This window comes from Anabrus simplex, chromosome 1 (assembly GCF_040414725.1).
Source record: "Anabrus simplex isolate iqAnaSimp1 chromosome 1, ASM4041472v1, whole genome shotgun sequence".
In the NCBI taxonomy this organism is placed as follows: domain Eukaryota; kingdom Metazoa; phylum Arthropoda; class Insecta; order Orthoptera; family Tettigoniidae; genus Anabrus; species Anabrus simplex.
The window spans coordinates 708,042,156-708,067,727 of NC_090265.1; the positions used below are offsets into that span (position 1 = coordinate 708,042,156).

A 25,572-nucleotide genomic window follows, 5' to 3' on the forward strand; every position below is an offset into this window, starting at 1 on the left:
ACTTTCTCCCACGTCATCTGATGAATACACCACATCTCCTTCTACATAATAACCATCACCTCTATTTGTGTTTTTAATAACAAGTCACTCTGTTCCATTATCGTCAACATAAACACCATTTTACTTCACAAATAATGCGTAGAGGAAAAAGAAAATGTCTGTATTTGAAACAAATACCACCACAAATTGACAGAAACCATAAAAAAATCCAGAACTTTCATTAACACATTAGCTACCATGCTACATTTAGCGACCCCCTACTTAAGTGCAATTTTGAGTGAAATATGGTCTCTCCTTATTTCCTATTTTATTGTGCATGTGTACTGGTAATAAACCATAAATGAGGCAAAAATGTTAATATTCAAAGGCTCACAAGTGCCACCTCACACATTGTTTCTTGGTCATTACAAGCACTTGGCGACCTGATCGGGCACTGGCTATTGTTTAGCCTTTGGTGGAAGATTTGGCACGAGAACTTCAAGCCACATTGTTTGCTTACTTTCACTATGTCAGAGTCTATTGTGTGTCATTGTCTGTGAAAATGAGAAATTACTTAATACAACCAGGGAGCTGGCTGGCTGGAGACCCGAAACCGAACGTCGTAGCCCGCTGCTGACGAGTGCGGGCTGCAACACATACTTGCTCTGCTCGCTGGCTGGCCAAAACTGGCCACCAACTAGAATTTCTTAGACTACCGAACACGGGCACTCACCTGTTTTCACAGGGAACGGGTCCCTTCACAATCCAGAGTCACATCTCGCTACTGAAATACACTGTAATGTCAAATACTTTGTTTGAATTCTCAACTTCACCTTGGTCATTACTATGTAAAATACTATGACGACCCAATTAGGCCAATAAGTAACGTCACATAGTGCATCATTTTGTAAATGTTCTATGTTGTGTAGCCGACCGAATTTGGTGACAGTGTTACGCCATTAGATTACCAAAGAGTCTCTTGAAATACATGGTTATTTTTTTCTGCGTTAGAATGCATGAAGTTCAATTCCACAATAATGTAAGAACTAGCTGTTGTAGGCCCGATCAGAATGGCATAGCTGCCGGTCCAATCAAACCCCCACGGGGCAGGGGGGGGGGGGGGTTGACACAGAAAAACCACAGTTTCTCCCGCCTCAATAAGTGCTGAAGTTCACCCTCCCGATGAAACCAGGAAGCAGAAATTAGCTCACCAGGGGCTGAAATGAAACGCATGTGCTGTAGAAGAACCAGGAATCTGAAGACAACAGTGTGTGAAGAAGTGGAGATTGTCCTTTATCCCCCGCCCTTTCTTTCTGTATCTTCCCACACTCGCCTGTCCTTGTGTTTTTTCTGTTGTGTGTTCCTTTCAATGTTCCTGTCCTCCTTTAAATGACTTGATGTGAACTACTGCCATCTGTGGAGTTTCCTATGAACTACAACTAATTTTCTGATTATCACATGGACGGCTCTACTTGAGAAAGTGGCAGATCGTCTGTTAGGCAGATGATTCTCAGTCCAGAATTAAGAGAATCTGCCTTTTCCTCGACACATTCCATGTACAAAATAAGGCCATAAACACAGATAAATAAAGCTTCATTTCTCGTGAAAGTATTCATCATACCACCCATTCCATACAAGCTGCTGCAGCTGCGAGCTTCTTATGGGAACTATAGATAAAAATCAAATGTCAGATCACTCAGCTGCACAGATGCACGATCATCTGTAAAGAAATCAACCCAAAAAAAGCTACAATACAAAGAAACCAACAAAATCTTGGACAATGAAGAACCAATGGCCAGAAAAATCACTTGAAATAATAGAGCCTTCTTCAAAGTCATCAAAACGGTCTATGGCCCGTCAACTCAAGACCTAAGACCTCCACGATCTGAAGATAATTTTCATGCAATCAGAACATTTAGGGAAGAAGGAAGAGCAATTTACACATGAGATGTTAATAAACTCTGAGCATACTTCAGCAGAAAATATGCATCGAAAATTAAGTTGCTCACCTTTTTCATTTTTACGCAAATTGGCAAGAAGTATTCCGGCCTTATATTGCTGATAACGTGAATACAGGAAGAGAATACAGCCAAGAACATTGAGTAATGTCAGATCACTCAGCTGCACGGATACAAGATCATCTGTAAAGAAAAGGACCAAACATGAGAGTCACTCTCAAGGGTTACAACTACGTTTGAAATAGAAAACTGCAACGATATGGCTTTCAATTAGTATACTAGAGGATGGTAAAATAGAGGAAAAGCAAATGTCCATTAGAGTAGCAAAGATTTTATTAATACGAGAGGAAGAATATTTTGAATCAATCAAACCTAGTTTCGAGGAAACTACAAGGGCACATCAATATGTATCTGCAATCAATGTTTATAATTTATTACAAAAAGAGTACACTCTTTTTAGTGATATCACTTTTCAATATAGTCAACATAGTCACCCTGCTTTTCAGTGCACATGGTCCACCATTTCACAAGCTTTCTGATACCCTCTGCAAAAAAGGTTTTGGTTGCATAGCAAGCCATGAATGCACCTCTTCCTTCACCTGTTGATTTCATATGCAGAATCATGGTTAATGGTCATAAGGTTTGCCACGTCATCAACAGTCACTCGTCTGTTATTCAGGATCATAGCATGCACTTCTTCAATATTGGCATCAGTTACAGCTGTAGATGGACGCCTGGATCTTCCTTCATCCTTCACGCTTGTGCAACCCCTTTTCAGCTGTTCAATTCACTGGTAAACATTTCGCTGTGCTGAAAGTCTTCTATGAATTTCCGCCGTGGTACACCCTCAGACCACAAAAAACAGATTACGGAACGCTGTTCTTCCTTAGTGCAAACAGAGAGTAGCGCAGCCATCTTTACGTCACAACAGCGCGAGCTGTACTGATCTGATAATTCTGAAACCCACCATAGATGTAGACAATTGTGCCATCTAGCAGCTGGTGAGCACACAATACCATAGGGCCAACCTAAAGACAATTAGAGCAAAATTGCAGATATTTATTGACTGCCTATGTAAATAAAACTATCCCTGGGTAAAATGAAACATTCTACAGAAAGAGGGAAAAAAATCATGATATATCAATGATTGGTCGTGAGTTCATGCATATCAACAGAATTAGACTTGTTCTTTCAGTTTTGCCTTAAACAAAAAAATATTTAAAGTTGAATGGCTGAGACCTGTTTACCACATTTGAAAACTGCATACAATATAAATAGTATTCTTCATATGTCATGGATAAACTGAATATATACACACACGAGTCTTCTTCCCTTCCTCCTCAACTCTAAGGTTGGTGGGTAATAGGCATGTTTGTCAAGCATTTCCCTTCTTTAGCTAACAGCTTTGAGTGGCAGTAAGTGTGCTTGCCTTAAATGCTGTTTATAAATTGTACTCCGGTTCTTTCTTAGCTACTTCTAACTTCCAGTTTCCCTTCAAAAATGGGTGGTGCACCAGTCAGAATGACGTTGCAAGCAGCAAACAAAGCAATTTCTTCTCCTGTTTAAGGTTTCAACCAAGGTGTGTGTCTCATTTGCTCTTTTGATTTTTTTTGCTATTTTGCTTTACGTCGCACCAACACAGATAGGTCTTATGGCGACAATGGGATAGGAAAGGCCTAGGAATGGGAAGGAAGCGGCCGTGGCCTTAATTAAGGTACAGCCCCAGCATTTGCCTGGTGTGAAAATGGGAAGCCACGGAAAACCATCTTCAGGGCTGCCGACAGTGGGATTCGAACCCACTATCTCCCGGATGCAAGCTCACAGCTGCGCACTCCTAACCGCACGGCCAACTCGCCCAGTTGCTCTTTTGAGAACACCTTCGTTTGTGACTTAGAAACATAGTATAACACATCCCCATCTTGTGCTGATTGTAACCAGTTTGGAAAAGGAAGTTGAAAATTTGAGTACATTCTTGTCCCACTCAATCGAACTTCTACCTGTTCAAATATACAGCAATAAAATACTAGCAAGGTAGGAAAGAACATTTAGTAGCTAAACAAAATATTCAAGCCAATAAATGCAGTAATCCTGCTAGGGCATCTAAGAGAATGCAAAAGAAAAGATGTGAAAAATATGCTTATGAAAAAGTACAGTACGAGTTTACAATCGGCGTCAAAGTAGTTTGTAATGTGTTGCAAGGTAGAACTTTCAAACAGCATACAGTTCACAAGGGTCAATTACATGAAAGATTTTCCACTAGATTTTCAAAGGAGATCAATGATAAACAATACTTTTTGAGTGCAAATCAAATGTTATAATTAACTACAATGCTAATGTACTCATTCTAAAGCACCTTGATTTCATTCGTGATATAATCCTAATAGTAAAAGAAATAAAAATAATGTACTAATAATTGATCATGCAGTTTATACTAATAATAGCTGGAAGAAGTAGGGCAATTTCTACATCAAAGACGAGGAAGATTACAGCAATTAAAAAAAATCGTAAAGAGAAAGGGAGTCATGCTGAACTTCTAGGATCAAATCCACACTCAAAGTGAGATCTTTTTTCTCGATCATTAATGGTATTTTAGATAAGATTGAAGCTAAAATCATCACGATTGATGTTAAAATATTACATAAAATAAATTTCATTGTAAAGTCCATATTGTCGTACGTATACTTTTAGGTTAAGTCAATATTCCACCTTTACAATACCATAAGTTTATTGTCTATTTATTTAAACAACATTATTAACTATGACAGGACATGTTTCGTCTAACTTGTAGACATCATCAGCCATAAGATATTTAAGAAAAAGCACCAAAAAAAAAGACAAGGACAGAACAACACATTAAAATAAATCGGGTTGCCGAACGCCGGCAAAGTGTCAATATCAGGTGGCAGCTTCGAATCCAAAATGATGATTAATAGAAAAGTGACATATTAAGTGTTGTAATAAACAAGTTGGAAGGAACGTAGTACCAATAATTACATGTAAACCATAGTTGTTGCTATAGCTCTAATAGCACCTGTTAAAGGTCAGGGTCTTGGATTAACTAGATGATATGGGTGATTTGAATGTGTTACCACAGTTTACTTCTCTAGAATAAAGGGTGGCTAAAATAGCAAAGACGTACGATTGAATAACTGCTACTGCTGATTCTAATGTTATTAAAAGTATCTGAGCAACAAGTAGGATAGAAAGTGTTGAGAGTACCAAGGAGGGCCCAGTATTTCCTGATAAAGTTAAGAGGAGATGACCTGTAATTTTATTAGCAGCTAAACAATTACCCAATTAATATAACTAGTGAAGAAGCAAAAAAGGTACAGGGTAACTATCAACCCCACACAAGCGAAGACGAGGTAGAAAATGAAACTTAAGATCGATTCAGCCCCCAGGCCTGATAGAGAAACAGTGAACAGTATTTAATGAAAATCGGTATGTAAACTTGAGCAATAAGGCACTACAGTGTAAGCTATAAATAATTTTATGTATGCTGGGTGAAATGGTAGTTTAGGGAAAAGCCTAAAATTTAATTTAATGACACTTAAGCCTTGGAAAAGAGGTAGATCTCTCCTGTGTGATTTTACCTGTGCCGACACATTCGCCCAGTCCAATCTTCCCCCTTTCGTCAATGAGTGCTGGAAGTGCAGCCGCCAATAGGGAAAATACTTAAAGAAGAAAATACAGCAATTTTCTCAATTTTATCAAAGAGTTGGTCAACGGATTGCGCAGATTTCAGGCGATATCCGATCAAGTGTTTTTCTTATTCAGTGCATCAGCATAGCTCCAATGCGTAGGCATGTCACATCCATTCTCAGAACACTACCACCTGGTAAAGAGCTGGATGAAGTTTTTCTTCTTTAGACATGACTTTGTATTTTATAGAAATTGAATTTTAATAATGAAATAAAATAACAAATAATTATCTATACGGTATATTAAAAGAGTTTACTAAAAACAGCTTTGATAAATCTGTCCGTCCGTTCTATCGAACTGATTTGCTTCATCAAATCAATCAATACTGATCTGCATTTAGGGCAGTCGCCCAGGTGGCAGATTCCCTATCTGTTGTTTTCAAAGAAATAGGAAATTTATTGAACATCTCCCTTGGTAAGTTATTCCAATCCCTAACTCCCCTTCCTATAAATGAACATTTGCCCCAATTTGTCCTCTTGAATTCCAACTTTATCTTCATATTGTGATCTTTCCTACTTTTAAAGACACCACTCAAACGTATTCATCTACTAATGTCATTCCACGCCATCTCTCCGCTGACAGCCCAGAATCTGAAATATTTGTTCCGAATGAGTAAATTTATAATACCAATATAAATGGTCCGTTATAGGACATAATAAATTTTCCAGCTAACTCATTCCTGGTTGCCAGCATTTCACCCACGTGTGCTAGCCTGGGCTCATCAGTTGGTACCTAGCACACCTACCAAGACGCTGACTAGAGCATACCGTGGAGGCCACTGCGTAAGCTAATTGTAGCCACCGGCAGTGCCAATGCAACTGATGAGCCCAGCCTAGCACACGGGGGGCAAAACGCTGGCAACCAGGAATGAGTCAGCTGGGAAATTTATAATGTCCAATAACGGACCATTTATATTGGTATTATAAAATAATTTACTCATTCGGAACAAATATTTCAGATTCCCTATGGGAATCAACATCTATATCATCTGATGGCCAAGCAGGCATCGATTTTTAATAATGAGACAAAGTCTCTCATAGTGCATTGGCACTGCCGGTGGCTACAATTAGCCTACGCAGTGGCCTCCACGGTATGCACTAGTCAGCGTCTTGGTAGGTGTGCTAGGTACCAACTGATGAGCCCAGCCTAGCACACAGGGGCGAAACGCAGGCAACCAGGAATGAGTTAGCTGAAAAATTTATAATGTCCAATAACGGACCATTTATACTGGTATTATAAATTTACTCATTCAGAACAAATATTTCAGATTCCCTATGGCAGGGATGGCGAACCTATGCCATTTCGGTGGCACACCACATGCACATATTAACGTTAATATGTACGTCTTGTACTATAGACTATACATATCTCATGCACGGTATAGTTACAGTGTTACAGAAATATATACCGGTACCGAAAATTTAAATTCTAGTTCCATTCGCACGTGCATTATGGCAACACTTCAACACTGATAGGTCCGGAAGTCAAGTGAAATAAATGTCAGATGCGTCCGACGAACCATTCTCTCACCCACATCAGCCAATTAGCGAAGTTTGGCTTATGTGTGATTTTACATGTGATAATATGTGTGATTGCCAGCATCGCGTACTTATTCGTAGTGTGTAACTGTTTATTGTTTCGAATTTTGTAAGATAAAAAGTTGCCAAGAGATTATCTCAACTTGGAGAAACTATCGCACATTATTTCAAAACCTCATATTGCACAAATGAGTGATATTAATGCCAAATTTTTTGAGTGGTTAGATATTGACAGTATGGAAATGGAGTTGACTGAATTTCAAGAAAGCAGTACATCGGTGAACAAATTCCTACAACTTTGTGAAGAATTGGTGAAAATCGAGTGTGCTGTTGATGATGAATATTCTTTCCAGAAGCCAGAGAACTTAATACTTGAACAGCGGAACAGCCTCCCACAGATGTTTTCGGTCATGAAGGAACTTGCTACAGCGTTAGTTACTTTATTTGGTTCATCATACGCCTTCGATCACCTATTTTATGTAATGAACTTGTGAAGTCAACTGTTAGAAACCGTCTTAGTTCAGACCTAAGTGCTTCTTGTGTGGTATCGAAGACAAGAAGTTAAGACCATAATATACATGACACGGCTACTAACAAAAGATTCAACAACAAGTTTCACACTAAAGTTGAGAACGACATTTCACTTGAAGTCCTTTGGCAATATTAGTAATTTTGATTTCTGTATGCAATAATCGGCCTAGAAAGCCAACAATAACGGCCGAGAGGATTCGTCGTGCTGACCACATGACACTTCGTAATCTGCAGGCTTTCGGGCTGAGCAGCGGTGGCTTGGTAGCCCAAGGCCCTTCACGGGCTGTAGTGCCATGGGGCTTGGTTTGGTTTATATCCAATAATACTCAATGCCAAAGTGTGTCACAATGGGCGCTTATTATATTTAAACAAAAATAATGTTAGGTATTCTTAAAACTTACATATTAAAAATGTATTTTTGCGGTATTGGCAAATAAGGCCACGGAACATACAATGAAATGTATTATTTTGCGGTGTATGTGTAATAGCATATTATGAAACATAATATGGAATTAGGGATGGAAGGCAGTGGTGGGTTGTTGGGGGGGGGGTTGTAGCCATTCTAAATGAAAATAACAAGTGGCACAGTATAGAGTTGAGAAAAATAAACCAGACATAAAATGGCACACTAGTTGGAAAAGGTTTGCCATCCCTGCCCTATGGGAATCAACATCTATATCATCTGATGGCCAAGCGGGCATCAATTTTTAATAATGAGACAAAGTCTCTCATAGTGCATTGGCACTGCCGGTGGCTACAATTAGCCTACGCAGTGGCCTCCACGGTATGCACTAACCAGCGTCTTAGTAGGTGTGCTAGGTACCAACTGATGAGCCCAGCCTAGCACACGGGGGCGAAACGCTGGCAACCAGGAATGAGTTAGCTGAAAAATTTATAATGTCCAGCAACGGACCATTTATATTGGTATTACATACCACTTAGTCGAGCAACTCGTCTTCTTTCTCCCAATTCTTCCCAGGCCAAACTTTGCAACATTTTTGTAACGCTACTCTTTTGTCAGAAATCACCTGGAACAAATCGAGCTGCTGCTTTTTTTTTTTTTTCTTCCTCCAGTTCTTGAATCAGGTAATCCTGGTGAGGGTTCCATACACCATGCTCTAGTTGGGGTCTTACCAGAGACTTATATGCCCTCTCCTTTACATCCTTACTACAACCCCCTAAACACCCTCATTACCATGTGCAGAGATCTGTACCCTTAATTTACAGTCCCATTTATGTGATTACCCCCAATGAAGATCTTTCCTTATATTAACACCTAGATACTTACAGTGATCCCCAAAAGGAACTTACACCCCATCAACACAGTAATTAAAACTGAGAGGACTCTCCCTATCTGTGAAACTCACAACCTGACTTTTAACCCCGTTTATCAACATACCATTGCCTGCTGTCCATCTCACAACATTATCGAGGTCATGTTGCAGTTGCTCACAATCTTGTAACTAATTTATTACTCTATACAGAATAACATCATCTGCAAAAAGCCTTACCTCTGATTCCACTTCTTTACTCATATCATTTATATATATAAGAAAATATAAAGGTCCAATAATACTGCCCTGAGGAATTCCCCTCTTAATTATTACAGGGTCAGATAAAGCTTCGCCTACTCTAATTCTCTGAGATCTATTTTCTAGAAATATAGCAACCCATTCAGTCACTCTTTTGCCTAGTCCAGTTGCGCTAATTTTTGCCAGTAGTCTCCCATGATCCACCCTATCAAATGCTTTAGACAGGTCAATCGCAATACAGTCCATTTGACCTCCTGAATCCAAGATATCTGCTATATCTTGCTGGAATCCTACAAGTTGAGCTTCAGTGGAACAACCTTTCCTAAAACTGAACTGCCTTCTATCCAACCATTTATTAATTTCACGAACATGTCTAATATAATCAGAAAGAATGCCTTCCCAAAGCTTACATGCAATGCATGTCAAACTTACTTTCAGCTTTATGTCTATCATCCTTTCCTTTATACACTGGAGCTACTATAGCAACTCGCCATTCATTTGGTATAGCTCCTTCAAGCAAACAACAATAAATAAGTACTTCAGATATGGTACTATATCCCAACCCATTGTCTTTAGTATATCCCCATAAATCTTATCAATTCCAGCCACTTTTCTAGTTTTTAACTTTTGTATCTTATTGTAAATGTCACTTTTATCATATGTAAATTTGATACTTCTTTAGCATTAGTCTCCTCCTCTATCTGGACATTATCCTTGTAACCAACAATCTTTACATACTGCTGGCTGAATACTTCTGCCTTTTGAAGATCCTCACATACACACTCCCCTTGTTCATTAATTATTCCTGGAATGTCCTTCTTGGAACCTGTTCTGCCTTAAAATACCTATACACACCCTTCCATTTTTCACTAAAATTTGTATGACTGCCAATTATGCTTGCCATCATGTTATCCTTAGCTGCTGCCTTTGCTAGATTCAATTTCCTAGTAAATTCCTTCAATTTCTCCTTACTTCCACAGCCATTTCTAACTCTATTTCTTTCCAATTTGCACCTCCTTCCACTGGCGTAGCCAGGGGGGGGGGGGGCAGGGGGGCCGGGCCCCCCCCAAAATATTTCCTGAAACTAGAGCGAGGATCAGCCGTTGTTTTACGTACGGTACGAACAACTTTAAAACGTACGCCGAAATGTTAAGTTAACGTAGCGAGAAAAATCTACTAGCAGTGCTCAATAGGGCCATACATAATTCTCGATATTTGTACTGCTTGAATGAAAGGAAGACACTTAGGATTGTGATGCGCGGGGATATTTCCCTGTAGAGGCCTCAGTACTGGGAATGTAGCCTAACCGTGTGTTGACATATGTCAAGACATGAAGAAAGGGGCAATTAGCAAGGGATTACTCAGTAGGGGGCCGCAACGTGACCACCGAGATAACGAGGCCACGTCCAGAAATAGTTGCAAGCTTAAAACATCGTGTCAGCTTTTGCATATCGGTTCCAGGAAACAACAATGTCCTAGGGATCCTTGGGTTGTACCGTGGTTGAGAGATGTGCTGTGTGCCTGTGTTTAAGTTGCAGCGTTGGGAAGACTGTGATAGGATTGTGAGCTGCACGTTACTAAAAGTAGTTCCTCATTTTGTGCCATATAAGTCACTGAGAAGCCAACACTATGTGCATCCTCGGTAAGTTATGAAAAAAGTTTTTTTTATTCTTACAGTAGCAACACAATCGCGGATGTGTGTCTAAGTTTGATAGGTAGGCCTATATATTTTCTCAAATGCCGGGGGCCGGTTTGGAACCTCAAATGGCACCATCGAAAGTGCGGGTAACTATTTTGTAATTGGCGGGCGTGATAACTCAGTTTCAATGGTTCTATCTTCTCATCAGGACGGCCCAGGCTTGAATCGCAATCTATACATGAAACATTTTTAAGATGGCAAGTCACGTTCTATTGATACGGGTTCTACTTAAAACACTAGATCCCGTCCCTTACCTTTCCTTATACTTTTGAGCCAGAACCGCATCATTTATGGTGATGCATTTTGAGTATCCAACCATTCTTCGGGCTTACCTTGTACCTTAAATGGTGAGTGGATGCAGTGGCGTACCAGGCCAGTAGTGTGGATAATACTTTTCCTTGGAAGGGGTTGTGAAAAGATAGATTTTATTTAGAATTTTCTTTGCGTCGCACCGTAGGTCTTATGGCGACGATGGGAAAGAAAGAAAGGGCTGAGAGTGGGAAGAAGCGGCCGTGGCCTTAATTAAGGTACAGCCCCAGCATTTGCCTGGTGTGAAAATGGGAAACTACAGAAAACCATCTTTAGGGCTGCCGACAGTGGTGTTTGAACCCACTATCTCCTGGATGCAAGCACACAGCTGTGCGTCCCTAACCGCACGGCCAACTCGCCCGGTGGATATGAAAAGAAAGCTGGTCCTACCGAGTGTGGTGACGGATCTTCAGTAGATATTGTTGGTTTTGATTGTTACCATGTACAATCATAGCTTCTGTACTCTTAACATAAACCGGCTGCATTATTGAAACTGTTCGTAAAATTGATAATATCGTTCTTCGTTTGTGAGGAAGTAGAATCTTCATTTAATTTGTCTTTTTAAAAAAAGGAACCAATTTGGTACTACACCCCGTGCAGGTGACTACCTTCCAGGCCGTAGATATTTCGATTACGGGAGACTCAAGGAAATCTCTACTGCACCCAAAAACAAGGCTGTGTCCTCCCCATCCCATGCCTTTCTTAACTCTGTCAGTGCCGGGAATCGAATGCAGGGTGCCTTAAGTCAAATTCGAAAATAAGGAGACCTAAAAGTCACCAGCCGGGTCCCACGGTGTAGGGGTAGCGTGCCTGCCTCTTACCGGAGGCCCCGGGTTCGATTCCCGGCCAGGTCAGAGACTTTTACCTGGATCTGAGGGCTGGTTCGAGGTATACTCAGCCCACGTGTTTATAATTGAGGAGCTCTCTGACGGTGAGATGGCGGCTCCGGTCTAGAAAGCCAGGAATAACGGCGGAGATGATTCGTCGTGCTGACCACACGACACCTCGTAATCTGCAGGCCTCCGGGCTGAACAGCCGTCGCTTGGTAGGCGATGGTGCTTCGGGGCTGTTGCGTCATGGAGTTTGGTTTGGAAAAGTGAACAGAGAAGGAAGCGACAGCCCTGCGAGGCTCTTTAGCTTCCAGCTAGTTCTTCTGTCCGGCCTCGTGCATTTAGGACAGTAAGAAAACGTACGCGCTAATAAATGCTCCTCATAAAACCTTTGTAAAAATACTAACTGCATCTATCTATAACAATAATCACAAACGCCTCCTTTTCATGTGGCTCAGTTGGTTGAGTCGCTGTCCTTCTGAGTTCGCAGGTTCAAATCCCGACTTGGATCGGTAACCCTTAAAACAGTGTTGAAATGGCAACAGCTCAGTGTCGTTGGTTTCTGGCACGTTAATACAAATTATACATACGAATATTAGCGTCACAAAAAACTAACTTTATACTGCTATATTCTGTATCCCAGGCTTGCGTGGAAAAGAAATTAACAATTTACTTTACGTCGCACCGACACAGATAGATCTTATGGCGACGGTGCGATAGGAAAGGCTTAGGAGTGGGAAGGAAGCGGCCGTGGCCTTAATTAAGGTGCAGCCCCGGCATTTGCTTGGTGTGAAAATGGGAAACCACGGGAAAACATTTTCAGGGCTGCCGACAGTGGGGCTCGAATCCACTATCTCCCGGATGCAAGCTCACAGCTGCGTGGCCCTAACCGCGTTGGAAACTAATAGGACAAGGTAAACCCTACATAGCATATGTTGTAACGTGTATTTTTCTTTACCAACTAACAAAATATCTATACCCATACGCTTTACATTATAAATAATTATTTATTTATTTATTTATTTATTTATTTATTTATTAGTGCCTTCAGTACAGTGGCGAAGTTAGGGCTCCAGGCCCTCTCGTACACTTAACCACATACTAATCAGAATCGTAAATAAAATACTGAGATACTTAAAATAGTTAAAAACTACATAAATTAATATAATTGAAAATAAATTTAAATAAATTACTTACTAAATTAGTATTAGAACTAATTAATATTAAAAACTCTTAGAAATGGCTAATCCTCAGGAATGCACACATTCATACTTCAACCATTCAGTCAGCTGTCCTCAGCAGGTAGTCTCGGCAGGTGACCTTAAATCGTGATTAAAGAAGCTAGTTTCTCTGACCTGAACTGGCAGGGAATTCCATAATCTGGCGACATTCACCACAAAATAATGATCTATTAATTTTATTTGTGCGGTGCAGTGGAATATAAACAATGAATCTAGAACGTGTATTTAAGTTGTGAAATGATGGTAAAAAGATGAATTTAGAAGAAATATACATTGGCTGACTTTCAGCTACCACTCTGATCACAATTGTTAAATTGTGTAGCTGCCGACGTTTATCAGACATCAGCCATGAGACAGCCTGATAGTAAGGGGTGATATGAACATCGTACCCGATATTGTAAATAAATCGCAGGCCGGAATTCAGTGCTCGTTGAAGTTTAAGCGTTTCTTCTCTCGTCATGTCAACTAAAACAACATCACAATAATCAAGAATATTAGTTTGGCCTGTAGCTCAAATGGAAATACATCCCTCTGTCGTTTAAGAGGGTAAAGAACTCCAAAAATCTTTTTACGTATTTCTTTCGTGTGATCAGACCAACCAACTGTTTCATTCATCATTACGCCGGGATTTTAACCGTTTTACTGTAGGGAATAATGTTACCATTCAGTAGGATAGGCGGGATTGCGACATTGTTTGAGCAGCTCAGTAATTTTCGTGATCCAATTATGATCGAGTTTTTTTTTTTTTTTTTTGCAGTTTAGTATGAGAGAGCTTCGTTGTGCATATACACTGAGTTGTCGGAGGTCCCTGTTAATATCTTGTCTTGCAGTGTCGATATATTTGAAGATCGTCAGCACAGAGGTCATGTGCGTTATTTCCTGTTACAGATGGTATGTCATTGTTATAAATAATACAGAAAATCAGGGGCCGTAGAATACTGCCCTGTGGGGCAACACTAAGTTTCATTTTCCATTTAGAGGCCTTGTCGTTTACTGTTACACGCTGTTGACGGTTACTCAAATAAGAACTAAAAACCTTAAGCGCAGCCAGGTCGAATTTTAGCAATTCCATTTTCTTTATCATAGTCGGAATTACTATAGTGTCAAAGGCGCTACCGAAGTCAAGAAAGATACGTACAGTGAGCAGTCATTTGTCCATAGCGTTTCTAATGTCTTCAGTAACCTTCAAAAGTGCTGTCGCGGTACTGTGACCCTTCACAAATCCAGATTGCAAAGGGTCCAAAAGAGCATTTTTATTTAGGTGTTCCAGAACTTCCTCGTATACTAAGTTCAAAGACTTTAGAAAGCGCAGGGAGTACGGACATAGGACGATAGTCAGAGGGTGATTGTGGGTCTGAACTCATAGGTACCGACATAATACTGGCTGTTTTCCAGACAGTAGGGAAAGTTCCGTTTAGTAAACAGTTGTTTAGTATGTGTGTCAGTATAGGCGAGATAGCACCCATAATGTTATGTATAAAAGTAATAGGAATATCATCTACACCTGTAGTCTTTGATTTAATCGAGTACAAAGCCTTTTAACCTCATTTTCTGTAACACTGTGAAATGTGAATGGTAAATTGGCTGGAGGGGAGGGCGGTGAGTCGGTGCAGTTAATTTGGGTAGGTTGAATATTTATTCTACTAAAGTAATCATTCATTTCGTCAAGTGGAATGTCAGGAGTTGTCTGTCTCTGTTGATGTTTTCCTATTCCCAGAGCTCTAAGTTGGTCCCATGCGCGATTAGAATGTAAGTTGTTAGCTAAATTCCGAAAATATATACATTTTTTAAATATTTCTGATTAACTGCTTTGTGCGATTTCTTAAGATGCGGTTAGATTCGAAGTCTGTGTCATCTAGGGTTTGTTTATAATTTCGAAATAACGAGTCACAGTGGGCCATCATTCTCTTGCCTTCATCATCTAGCCATGGACAAGGACGAGAAACCTATTCGACTCGCGTGTGTGTATATCTTTGCCGCATTATTTGCATAAAATATCACTTCTTTATTGCTTATCACATGGCCATTATTACAATATTACCGTATTTATTCCAAACCAGAATATTGCATCCTTACTTAAACTGTTTATTCTTGCATTCATTTCATGTGTACTCGGAATATATGAAATGCTACAGTTATATTGGGATGGGAATAACAGAGGTAGCCGGGGGATGGGGGGGTTGTCGTCCAAGGAGTCCAGACACCCCAGGATTTTTTTTCTTTGCTATTTGCTTTACGTCGCACCGACACAGATAGGTCTTATGGCGACGATGGGATAGGAAAGGCCTAGGAAGTGGAAGGAAGCGGCCGTGGCCTTAATTAAGGTACAGCCCCGGCATTTGCCTGGTGTGAAAATGGGAAACCACAGAAAACCATCTTCAGGGCTGCCGACAGTGGGGCTCGAACCCACTATCTCCCGATTACTGGATACTGGCCGCACTTAAGCGACTGCAGCTATCGAGCTCGGTCCCAGAAGTTTTAACGAATGTACTTTTATTGAGCATTTTATATATAATGTACATTAATATTAGCTTACGGAGTCCGACTCATTGGCTGAATGATCAGTGTTGAGGCCTTCGGTTCAGACGGTCCCGGGTTCGATTCCCGGCTGGGTCGGGGAATTTAATCGCGTCTGATTAATTCTTCTGGCTGGGGACTGGGTGTTTGTCCCAACATATTCATATTCAGACAACATACTACACTAACAACCACGAAAGAAACACACAACACTGATTACATCACTCTATATAGGGTTGACGTCGGAAAGGACATCCGGCCGTAAAACAGGGCCAAATCTACATGTGCGACACAGTTCGCACCCGCGATCCCACAGATGTGGGAAAAGCGGGGGAAGAAGAAGAAGAATTACTATTAGCTTCCGGAATCCGCACGAATCCACCACTCTTACTTGGATCCAAGGACACTCATCTCCTTTTTCGGTATTCTACACCACCTAAACTATGGAAGTTTGGACACCTATCAAAATAAAATTCTGGATGAATGGGCCCCCCCCAAACTGAAATCCTGGCTATGCTACTGCCTCCTTCTTAGTCTCTTTATTTCTCTATTATAATAAGGTGGGTCTTTACCATTCCTTACCACCTTTAAAGGTACAAACCTCTTCTCACATTCCTCAACAATTGCTTTAAACCCATCCCAGAGTCTGTTTACATTTTTATTTACCGTTTTCCACTGATCATAGTTACTTTTTTTAAACTGCCTCATGCCTTATACTTATACGTACCACTGCGGTTTAAGTGAAGGCCATCTGAGCACAGATCCGTATCTCCTACCCACCTATTAGGATCTAGAAATTTCACTCCCAGATTCCCACATACCCACTCCATAGTCTCATTTAAATCCCCAATCACCCTCCAGTCAGTATCCCTCCTACACAGAATTCCACTGATAACAATCTCCGCTTCCTTAAATTTCACCCGTGTTGCATTTACCAGATCCCACACATCCCCAACTATGTTGGTACTTATATCAGCTTGCCTTACGTTGTTGGTACCAACGTGAAACACTACCACCTTCTCCTTCCCCTCCTCCTGCTCTTCTACTTTCCTCAACAACTGCCTCAACCTAATTCCTGGATAACACTCTACCCTGGTTCCCTTTCCTCCACCCACTTTCCCCACATGTCTAACGATGGAATCCCCCATGACCAGAGGCTCAACCCTACCCACCTCATTTGATCCCCTCCCCTCCTGGTCAGCCCTATCTTTCCTGATAGCTGCAGAAGCTACTTCCTCCTCCCTTTTCTCCTTCCCATGACCCTGTTCCACCTGTCTTTTCCTATCCTCTACTCTACATTTTCCTTTCCTACCTTTTCCCTTCCTCCTACTTCCACACATCTCAGCAACAGTTCCCTGTTCCTCATATTCCCTCTGTTGCTCTACCTGGAATGACTCGTACCGATTTCGCACAGACACCTATCCTGAATTCTGATCCTGTATAGAGCCCTTAGCCTGCAATCTCCTCGCCCGTAGAACATTAGACCACCTATCTTCTACAACTCCCCCCCCCCTTTTCCTTCCTCTCCCTTTTGTACACCTACTGTAACCTGTACATTGTTTGAGGGAGGCCTATCTTCCTTCCTGTCTTCTGTGAGTATTCTAATTATCTCCCTCAAACTCTCCAACTCCTCCCTCATACCTCTCAATGCCTCGCCACACCCACAGTCCCTACACTTGCAGTCCTTAGCCATTCTTTATGGGGAAAAAATAAAAGGAAAAAATAAAATAACTTATGTGCAAAAAAAAAAGAATGAACTGAGGGATATATTGGCGGGATAGTACTCAAAGATCACACGACAATAAGGTAATTAATATACGACTACACTACAATACTTCTTCGTCGAACTCTATTTTTATCCTACAACACCCTAACAGGATAAAAACTGCTGTTAATTACTGAATACCAAAAGGAATATACAAGAATTACACAAGTCTAAACTGCAATTAAGCCTATCCTAATTACAACAACAGAATTTTTTAGTAAGAGAATGTCTACGGATACCTCTACTATGACATAGATATTGATTCCCATAGGGAATCTGAAATATTTGTCCTGAATGAGTAAATTGGTAGGTGTGCTAGGTACCAACTGATGAGCCCACCCTAGCACACGAGGGCGAAACGCTGGCAACCAAGAATGAGTTAGCTGGAAAATTTATAATGTCCAATAACGGACCATTTATATTGGTATTATAAAATTTACTCATTCAGGACAAATATTTCAGATTCCCTATGGGAATCAATATCTATGTCATCTAATGGCCGGGCAGGCATCAATTTTTGATAATGAGACAAAGTCTCTTAGTGCATTGGCACTGCCGGTGGCTCCAGTTAGCCTACGCAGTGGCCTCCACGGTATGCACTAGCCAGCGTATTGGTAGGTGTGCTAGGTACCAACTGATGAGCCCACCCTAGCACACGAGGGCGAAACGCTGGCAACCAAGAATGAGTTAGCTAGAAAATTTATAATGTCCAATAACGGACCATTTATATTACCTCTACTATACCGGTACTACACAAATATTTTACAATAATAAAATAAGCATGCTCAATTCTAATAAGATATTACTCGTATACTACTGTACAGTACACTACAATAAGTTTAAACTAAGTTCAGATGTATCCTAATTAAAATACCAGTACCGTATGTAACTACTAAGCATAAACAGAAATTAAAATTGCAAGTTTGAAATTTGCAAGAACTACTGTACTCAAAGATTACGAACAAAGCTAAATGCTTAGACAGGTTATTAATAGTACTATGCTCTGATAGATTCACATGAAAGATACACACGAATTACCTGCCGATGAATCATGAGACATTGACAGGTAAAAAAGAAGTAAGTATAAATAACCACCTAATCGATACTTTATTAATGCCTCAGGCAAAATTGAATAAAATTAAAACTTACAGGACATGTTTCGACCACTTAGTGGTCCTCTTCAGCTGTAATTTTTAATTTTATTCAATTTTGCCTGAGGCATTAATAAAGTATCGATTAGGTGGTTATTTATACTTACTTCTTGATTAAACATCGATACGGACATGAAATGGGCAACTTGTAATACATTGACAGGTCTCAAAGTTCAACCAACTTTATGAGTAATCATAAAATCAAATCATTAAATGGTCACTCCAATAATTGCAGGTGAATGCTTACCCTAACCCACAATACATTCTGTACTTAGCAGGTTGCTTAGCGACTAACCCTTTCATTAATATTCTGATATATGATTTTTATCCTTAGTACTGTAATGTCATTGACTGCAGCCATGTTTGATTACTACTTGTCAAGTCAGAGAGTATACACTTCCTCTGATTTCGTGCTAGATACTCTTTGATTCTCTAACCTTTTCCAGCTTCCAAATATATTCAACAGATGGCAAAGGGTTCCTAATAACTTACATGCTGCTAAGAGAAGAAAGTGTACGTACAAACAGACCCCATCATGACATACGCCTTAGACATTACCTTGGAAAACCTATCGAAGGATAACCTAGCTACACTAGAAAGAGTGAAGGCCATGTACCTCAAAAAAAGTTCTCTGCCTGGCAAAAAACACTCCTTTGAGACTAATATATGAGCCCACAGAACAACCGTTCTATATAGAAAATCTGGGAATAAAAATACCGTTGCCTTCTAGATACAATACCAAGCTTTACATCATGCTGTGCTGTTTTTCATTTTTTAACTGCAGCATTCCATTCGGTTAATATTGTATTTTTTTTTGCTAGTTTCTTTACGTCGCACCGACACAGATAGGTCTTATGGTGACGATGGGACAGGAAAGGGCTAGGAGTGGGAAGGAAGCGACTGTGGCCTTAATTAAGGTACAGCCCCAGCATTTGCCTGGTGCGAAAATGGGTAACCACGGAAAACCATTTTCAGGGCTGCCGACAGTGGGGTTCGAACCTACTATCTCCCGAATACTGGATACTGGCCGCACTTAAGCGACTGCAGCTATCGAGCTCGGTAATATTGTATTTTGACTATCTGTGACTGTTACAGCATCAAGGGAGAAGGGATGGGCAGATTGTAATGAAACTTGTTATTTCAGTTTCAAAAAATGTTGAGCAAGATCTTAGTTATAAGTTGTCCAAAAATTTCACCAGGAGGGGTTGCTTCAGATGGGACCTATGCATATCTCTTATGGTTGATTTTAAGAGAAAGTAGCTCATGGCAAATTTTTGTTCTATACCTTTTTCTCTGATACAGTTAAAGGGAAACATTGGTGGCAGTCACCTGAAAGACCAAGAACAGCTAACTAGCTGCATAGACTGTACTGAGAGTTGTTGTGAAGATCGCTCCAGCAACTTTTAAAGGCTTTGTACAAGTGTCAATATTTTTAAAATATTAACGTGATACTTGGCTTTCTTTTATACCAGAAGGAAGAGATCAAATCAAGATCAGCAAAAAAAACAAAAAACAAAAAAAACATGAAACTGCAAAGGGCCCAGAGAGCAAGGATGCAAGTACATCACGACAAACTGCTGATAGGGCAACGCATCTGGAGAATAAAATGAGGGGTGGACAAAAATTTAATCAGCACACGATAAGTGATTGTCCCGCCAATGATGGGTTCTACAGCTAGTTTAAAATGTATATACAGTATTAATGATGATCATCATGGTAATAAGACTGGGTTAATGATCATGAGAAATGAAGAAATGAACATAATGATGACACGGATGGTAACACATTTGTGAAATAATCACTACTAATTTAATTACTAGCTATTTGATCATTTTTTAAACTGATTTTAGTGCCTAAATCATGAACCTGAGCGGATGGAAAAATTTTGCTTGTTGCAGTCGAAAGCTACCTCCATATTGCTCATGCCATTCTGTTATACTTACTGCATTAAGCCATTAGGGGTGGCAACTTAGTTAAAAGTCAGCAAACTGAATTTAAGGCAAGCCTAGGGTGGTGTACCGCCTTTGCTGGCAGGACCTAGTGTTTACAGTGCAATATGTCTTCTGGTATAGGCTAGAGCAATTTTGTTACTTTCATAGATCTGTCTCTGTCTTATCCTTGGCTTTGACAATATGAAAGTGACTGAGGTATGAGTGATGCTAGTAATGCCAATCCTTATGCAGCCAGTCCCTGCTATGAATGGTGTGAAAATGTTGCTCATAGGGTCGGTTGGTGTATGCATTTCAGTGGGCTTGGCAGACTGATATGTAATAGCAACTCTGGCTCGGTGAGGAAAGCAACGGGAAACTACCTCACTCCTCATTTCCCTAGTACGCCTCTTCAGTGATGCCTTGGCCATCTATGACAGCTGATGGCAGAGCTGTTGAGGATCCCACCAACGGCATTGCTGACGGACTGAACATACATACAGGGTGGCGTAAACGAATGAAGTGACATTCAGGACTGTGTTTACGATTACACACTGCCATTGCACAATGACTACAGGCAGATTACTGGTTGTCTTATCATCTTCTTGTTCTACTGTTTTCCCCACATCCGTGCGGTCAGAGGTGTGAACCGTATCGCACATGTGGATTTTGGCTCTGTTTTACAGCCGGATGCCCTTCCTGATGCCAACCCTACGTGGAGGGATACATTCTTTTTAATGAAACGTTTGTTCTTAGGTTGACTTTAACCCCCCCATGGCGCAACGCTACAGACCTGATGGGCCTTGGCCTACCAAGCGGCTGCCGCTCTACGACGAGGCACGTGGTCAACAAGTCGAATCCTTTAGGACCTAATTATTGGCTTCCTAGACTTGATTTGCAATCAGATAGCTTCTCAATTGTTATCATGCAGGCTGAGTGGACTTAGAACGAACCCTCAGACCCTGGTTAAATTCCCTGACCTGGTTGGGAATCGAACCCAGGGACTCTGGGAGAGAAGCTGGCACACTACCCCTGGACCGCAAGGCCAGCAGACTGACTTTAAGGCTTGTTAATACATTGAAGCCCGGCCCTGGAGATCTCCGTATTACTGCGGCAAGTGGTTCTGGACGGGCCCCAGAAATCTCAGTTTTTACGTATTGGCTTCGTTTTCAGCTTAATGCGATGTCTATTAGCTAGAGTTTGAACTACTTGCCATCGTGTCATGGAGTACTGGGATCACTGATGTTAGCGCCAATTTTGTTTTCCACTTTTACGATCCTTGTAACCATGAAAATAACCTATATACACAGGTGACGTTACATGCGTGCCTAGAGACAAATTTCAACATGCGTTCATAGCAACATGCCTTGTGTGATGATAAAATATTTCGACATTGAGATACAGATTCATTATCTGATGTGCCATGTGAGTGATGATCTCAAGAATTCTCTTTGTTTCTCAGCTGTTATACTTACATGCGCCTCGTATTTCCTTGGTTATTGATACAATTCTGGGCAAGATTATGAGTTCCAAACAGTGTAGTCATGGAATATAGTTTATGATAGCTATCACTGCATCTTTGTTTCTTTAAACATTCGCGTCGTTATCAAAATAATATCAGATATGTAGAGGTATTCCCTGGAACTCCAGTACAGATAACAATGTGGTGCGGTGCATTCAGTTGCTCATGGCTAATGTAATTAATTATGTGCGGACCAGTTATCATAGGGAACTGCATGTTTCTAATGATTAACGGCTAACACTAAATGGGGAGTAACTGTTAAGAGAAATCCTTGCATACTTGATTTGAAGTCAAAATGAAATGTGTTGACCGTGGGTCCTTGATTCGAGAGAAATAACTCACCCTTTAAACTGATGATAAAATTCTTATGGAGTGTTTTCCCAACAATAATTTTAAGAAGCTATTTGTATGGGTAATCAACATGTTAAAAAGAGAAGAAATTGAATCAACAACATTGTTATTCTCACCACTAATGTAAACATCACATCACACTTAGTACCTTAACATAATCAACAGACTTCACGTCCCGAATGAAGAATTTTATGGATCCACCAATACTCATTATTTTAAATGAAAAACTAACATAGTTCAACTACAAGAGGACTTAGAACTTCTATTTTAACGTTCACAATTGAACTGTGGGTAGGAAAGGGCTTGGCATGGGAAGGAAGCGGCCGAGCCTTAATTACAGTTCAATACCAGCATTTGCCTGATGTGAAAATGGGAAAACCATCTTCAGGGCTGCTGACAATGAGGTTCGAAACCACTATTACCCGAATGCAAGCTCTTAGCTGCGTTACACCAGGCATGTTTTGAGTTATGAGCTTGAAAAGGTCGGAGAGCTTCAGTATGCCTGGCGGTAGCCAAGTGTGCACGTAGACCCTTATTCCGCACAAGCTAATTCTGGAAATCGTGTCCATAGACTTTACCAAATACTCAACATGGGTAAAAATGTAACATAGACCCTTATTCGGCTGCACACTTCAATTTATCATCCAGTTTTAGATGTCATGTTTTTATCTCATGATTATTAGCTTGTGTGTCACCATTTTTATAAATCTCACTTTTTAATATCTGGTGTATACAGTACATGTATATTACTCTAGCTGATGATGTCCCCTAGAGACAAAACCTGAACTTGTTCACGGTAACAACATGTACTGAACAGGCGGAAATAGAATATTTGAGTGTATCCTTAAACATTTTCAACTTGATTTCAAGTCAATACCAATGTTATAATGGAGCTGTTAAAGCTCGTTACTTGTAATGGGTAGGAAAGGGCTCGGCGTGGGAAGGAAGCGGCCAAGTCCTAATTACGGTACAATCCCAGCATTTGCCTGGTGTGAAAACAGGAAAATCATCTTCAGGGCTGCTGACAATGAGGTTCGAAACCACTATTACCCGAATGCAAGCTCTTAGCTGCGTGCCCCTAACTGAACGGCCAACTCTCTTGGTGTACATTCTGATCTACCCTCCGTTGTCTTCACACAGCTGCAACAGTTATCATGTACTGCTTTTATCAATGTTATTTGTTCCTTGCCAATGCCCCTGTGTATCAGCCTTTCTCAAACCTTTGTTCTGGGGATGCTGTCGTATGCCTTTTCCAAGTCTATAAAAGTCCTTACTATATCCTTCCCATTATTCCCAGCTCTTTTCCATGATCTATATCAGAATGAAAATGGTTTCTACTGTTGACCTTCCACTTCTGAATCCAAATTGTTCTTCTTATAACTGACTTTCCATCTTTTCTCTAATTCTTCTTTCCAATATCATTTCCATTATCTTGGCAACATGGGAGATGATAGTGGTTCCTCTGTAGTGACTGTTTCTTGAATATTAGTATTATAAGGCCCTTGGGCATTTTTTCCTCTCTCCGTACATACTTGAGTATTCCATAAGTCCACAGGAATCCCATTGGTCGTGCAGTCTTGATAATTTCTATGACTATTTCATCTTTTTGACCACTCATTCCACCTCTGTCATTCATCATCATCATTTCCCATCATCCAGCTGTAGCCAGGTAGGGGCATTTATGGTTCCTTTCCACTTTCTTTGGTCTTTCCACCACTCCTCCTCCAACAATGTGTCCCAGTCCAGGTTTCTTTCTCTAATACTGCATTGGATTGTGTCCTTCCATCTCAGTTGTGGTTGTCCGCTGCCTCTCCTTCCTTGCATTTGTATTTCCATCATCTTTTTTGGCATTCTTTCATCACTCATTTGCTTTCAGTGCCCAAATCATCCTAGTTGGCTCTTCTCTATTATATTATTCATTTTTTCCACTCCAATTTCTTCCCTGATTTTCTCATTCCTTATTTTGTCTCTTCTACTCTTCTGTATCATACTCCTCAAGAACTTCATTTCAGCTGCCTGTATTTGACTCTCATCCTTCGTTGTCACTGTCCAAGATTCAGCTCCGTAAGTTATTATGGGTACGTAATACATCTATCTTATACATAGTTTCCTTTGCTTCCATTAGCACATCTTTGTCCCATAATATGTTTCTTACACTATGATAGAAACAGCTTCCAGCTTGAATCCTCTTACTAATTTCAGCATCCTGTCGAGCATTCTCCATTAATTCACTCCCCAGGTAATTGAACATCTCCACTACTTCCAGGGGCTTGTCTGCAAGTCTAATCTGACCTTTCCCTTTTTTCTCCCCTCCAGTCATAACAAGAGTTTTACTCTTTTCTACACTTATTTTCAATCTACATTCTTCAATCTTCCCATTCACCACATCCAACTGTTCTTGAACATTCATGCGTGTTGTACCCAAATCACAATATTATCTGCAAACAACAACATGTGAATTTCTCTTCCTCCATATGCTGCTTTTGCTGTATTCATGATGTCATCCATTACTACTGTAAACAGGATTGGTGATAGAACACTTCCCTGTCTCAGCCCACTAGTGATTTTGAGCCAACTAATCCTGCCAACTTGTGTTTGCACAAAACTACAACATTCCTTGTACACTGCCATGATCATTTTTATTAATCCCTGTCCAATACCTTTTTGCACCAGACTGTCCCAAACTTTAGTCCTGGGGACACTGTCGTATGCCATTTCAATGTCTGAATGTCATCACCATATCATTCTCATGCTCCCATTGCTTTTCCATTAGTTGTCTCATAATAAAAATGGTTCTATTATTGATTTTCCACTTCTGAAACCAAACTGATTTTCCTGTATCTGATTCTCAACCCTCGAATTTATCCTACTTTCCAATATCCTCTCCATTATCTTAGCAACATGGAATATCAGAGTAATGCCCCTGTAGTTCTTCAATACATTCTTATTGCCTTTCTTGAAGATAGGGATGATTATTCCTTTTTGCCAATCCTCAGGAACAAATTTGTTTGCTCCGTCT

The 25,572-nt window shown here is 40.4% G+C and overlaps 1 protein-coding gene across 1 annotated transcript in view; it reads right to left on the reverse strand.

The window, feature by feature from the left end:
- LOC136857369 (polyprenol reductase-like) overlaps positions 1-25,572 on the reverse strand; it is a 53,803-nt gene that overhangs the window by 20,169 nt on the left and 8,062 nt on the right. Inside the window, exons 2-3 of the mRNA XM_068230379.1 lie at positions 2,905-2,965; positions 1,989-2,120 (exon numbers count right to left, since the gene is read on the reverse strand). Of these exons, the coding sequence (XP_068086480.1) occupies positions 1,989-2,120; positions 2,905-2,965 (193 nt within the window). The remainder of the gene's footprint in view (positions 1-1,988; positions 2,121-2,904; positions 2,966-25,572) is intronic.